We start from the raw sequence: 3,693 nt of genomic DNA on the forward strand, positions 1-3,693 counted from the left end.
GCAGTGTTTCCCAACTTTTTTTTAGTCGCGGCACCCTTTGGAAATTTTAACAAACTTGTGGCACCCTACAAAATTAATTTTGTCACAATATTTGAATTTCTAACTTCGATGTGATAATTTGAAAAGTATAGATATTCGGTACAACAGGGAAGAACTGCAGAATATAATGTCATACAGATATTTTTAATATTAAAAAAAAATTTGTCCATCAATGGTGGCAATCAGTAGGCTAATTTCTAATGAAGAGACCAATTTATATGACAGATTTTAATGTAGGCTTTTATACATATGTAAACATTATTTAATTACCATTATAACTAGCTATCTCACAAATTTTTGCTCACTCAGTGTTTTTTTTAATTTTACAGTGGGGTAAATTTTGGTGCAGTAGCACGAGATTGATTTCAAACTTTGAATTGAATAAAAAATGACAAGTAAGCAGTCAGTAATAAAATAAGAACAAATAAAGAAATTAATAATGATAGCACAAATAAAAAATTACGACAGGCCTTCGAATTAAATAAATAGCTTTTTAGTTTTTCATGTAGGTCTAACAGTAGGGTTTTTTTTGTGTTTTTTTTTACCAATTATCCAAATAATGTTTAATCCTAGAAAGCTATTATTATCAGAGGACACGTGAGCATAACGGTTAGCAGATCAATGAATGAGAGGGCAGCGTTACCAGAGTTGCCCATTTACCACACCTGGTTACAGCACAGTAGGGCTATTGCAGACAGAAACAATACTGTACTACATCGATGTTTCCTGTCGGCTCAATTTTTGGACTTTGCTGTTCCGATGAGCATGAACGGTATATGAGTGGAGCGACTGCGCGGAGCGCACACGCATAGAGCGGGATAATACGCAGAGCGTCACACCACGTGAAAGTGAAACCTGAGCGGTTAGCTAATTTTCGGCAGCCGGAATTTCGGCGCATCTCTAATTATTGGCGACATCAGAAATGGATATTATATAATAGATGCTTTTTTGAACATTTTAGCAATTAAAAAATATTAAAAAAGGATTTTTTTACACGGCACCCCTGCTCTCGACAGACGGCACCACGGTTGGGAAACACTGTCATATATCAAGGTCAAATCTGTTTAAATTCTTTTCAATTTATATTATTTTATCATTTATAATTCCCCCCCAAAAAATACTTGTCACAAGATAAAGGCTTGCTTTTTTTGTTTGTTTGTTTTATTTTGGAAAAAAAACAAGCAAATAAAATATAATATAAGATATATAATATTAAGATACAATAAAAATGTAATATCTTATACAGTGTTGCTTTGCTTTCTAAGTAAAATTATCTTTTTTTAAAATATATTTTTAGATAATTTATCAGAACAATAAAACACACATTAAAAATAGAATAAGTTTTCATCTTAAATGTCTTAAAGTACTAAGGGCTTAGCTCTGGCTGTGGACTCTGATCATACTGGCTGATCTTCAGCTCTGCATCTATTAAAGATGATACCGTAAATTCCCCAGTTGAACAGTTTGTTCTGATTTTTATTGCGGGTTTACTGTCATCAGTTACTCCTATGAAAGCTGAACTGGAGCGGCGAGCTGCCAGTGTTAAATTGCACAGAGGACAGAAATACCTGCAAATACTCCTCAACCTGCTGATGTTTCTGCTTGGCAGCGAAGAGCTCGGACTCAGAGAACGCCTCGCGCAAAGTCTGCTGGGACATCAGGGACTCCAGAGCCAGCAGGGCCGACACGCGGCAGTACAGGCCGATGAAACTGGGGCAGTACGCCTCGAAATGAACTACACAGACAGAGAGTGAGCGCACGGCAGGGGACGGGGCAGAAGATACGTGTGTGTGGACTTGTTTACGGTGTGTGTGGTCTCACCTAACTCAAAGATCTGCAGCGGCAGGGTGAAGAATCCTGAGCGCGGCGAGCAGAGATGGTTCTGTCCGGGCGGTGAACACACCTCCTCACACGGTGGGAGGAGCAACAGGAAGGACACGCCCCCTCCCAACTCAACCACCTCCTTCACATACACACGGAAATCCTGTGCCTGATATATGAGGAACATGAGAAATGTTAGTATTGTATTTTATTTTATTTTATTTTGGCTGTATAGGGTTAATATGATGGTATATGGTTTTGGAAATTAAACTAGTTCTTCATTCCAAATTGTTCTGATTGGTTTAGGTTTTTATTCATCAGACTCTAATACACTATTTGTCGTACACTATGCCACTTTTTTAAAAGAAATTAATACTTTTTTGTAACAATGATACATTAAATTAATCAAAGTGACAGTAAAACACTATTTGTGGTAGAAATTAATACTTTTATTCAGAAAGGGTGCATTAAATCTGTCAAAAGTGACAGTAAAATATTACTTACGCTATGACATTTTTTTTTTTGCAGAAATTATTATTTTTATTCAGAAAGGATGCATTAAATCAATCATTAATGACAGTAAAACATTATTTATGGTATATTATGGCACTTTTTTTGAAGAAATTAATACATTTATACAGCAAGGACGCATAAAATTAATCAAAAGTGATAGTAAAACACTATTTACAGTACATTGTGACACTTTTTTGCAGAAATTAATACATTTATTAAGAAAGGATGCATTAAACTGATCAAGTGACAGTAAATCATTATTTGCGGTAAATTAGGGCCCTTTTTTAAAAGAAATTAATAACAAAACATTAATAGCAAACCATGGTCAGGTGTCTGGTGTCTGAATGATTTTTGGTTTGACTGTATATACAGTATATATATATATATATATAAATTATGTCTATTGGAGTATGTTTTGCAAAAAACACAAGTTCAGACTTTCTACTTAAAAAAAAAAAATCACATTTAATTCAGTGTGTTACTTGTCATTTCTTTGTAATTATTTGTGAAATTTGCTAGCAATTTCCTATACCAAATGTTTTTCAGTGTAGAAATTTCCATAGATTTTCCATTTACACACACAATACACACAAATCAGGCGAGCGGGCGTGCGTTTCATCTGTGTCATGTATGTAAATGTGTGTATTTCATGCTGTGTGGCCCTGATTTACTAAATTCCCACATAAATGGCATTAATTTGCTTGTGCAATCAAACTAATTGCGTGTCTTTGTGTGCATGTGTGAATGTGCGCACCTGGTGGTTGGGAATGTTGATGTAGGCGAGTAAATCTTTAGCAGCGGTCCGCAGGTCCAGTAGGAGGCGATGTGGAGCGCTCTGGACATGGTCACAAACCATTGCGCTGTCCTCCAGTGAACTCAGCGACTGAAGCCACTGCCATTCTTCCCTACAAAACAAGCACATATAATTATTAAGCCCCGTTCACACCAAGGACGATAACTATAAAGATAACGATAAAGATATAGTTCTAAAAATCGTTCTCAATATTAAAGAACGGCAGAGTCCACACCACAACTATAACGATAAAGGCACAGAGAAACGATATCATTGGAATCATTTTCAGAGCGATTTTTTTCTAGCTGATGAACGATAAAAACATTGACAGCCAATCAAAATCCATCCTGCTATAATGAGCTCAAGAATTTAAAGCGGCAGACGCGCATGCGCTTAGAATAAACAGACGATATCATTCGCTGGTGTGCACGCTAATATCGTTATCTTTATAGTTATCGTTCTTGGTGTGAATGGGGCTTTACACATGTATATAACGACATCTGCATGCATAACACAACCATGAACGC

The 3,693-nt window shown here is 36.1% G+C and overlaps 1 protein-coding gene across 1 annotated transcript in view; it reads right to left on the reverse strand.

Annotated features, from left to right (window-relative positions):
- LOC107754455 (ankyrin repeat and fibronectin type-III domain-containing protein 1-like) overlaps window positions 1–3,693 on the reverse strand; it is a 43,231-nt gene that overhangs the window by 9,446 nt on the left and 30,092 nt on the right. The window contains exons 14-16 of the mRNA XM_016570938.1: window positions 3,128–3,286; window positions 1,861–2,029; window positions 1,608–1,774 (exon numbers count right to left, since the gene is read on the reverse strand). Coding sequence (XP_016426424.1) covers window positions 1,608–1,774; window positions 1,861–2,029; window positions 3,128–3,286 — 495 coding nt within the window. The remainder of the gene's footprint in view (window positions 1–1,607; window positions 1,775–1,860; window positions 2,030–3,127; window positions 3,287–3,693) is intronic.

Source organism: Sinocyclocheilus rhinocerous, unplaced genomic scaffold, assembly GCF_001515625.1.
Source record: "Sinocyclocheilus rhinocerous isolate Xijiao unplaced genomic scaffold, SAMN03320098_v1.1 scaffold2116, whole genome shotgun sequence".
NCBI classification, from domain to species: Eukaryota; Metazoa; Chordata; class Actinopteri; order Cypriniformes; family Cyprinidae; genus Sinocyclocheilus; species Sinocyclocheilus rhinocerous.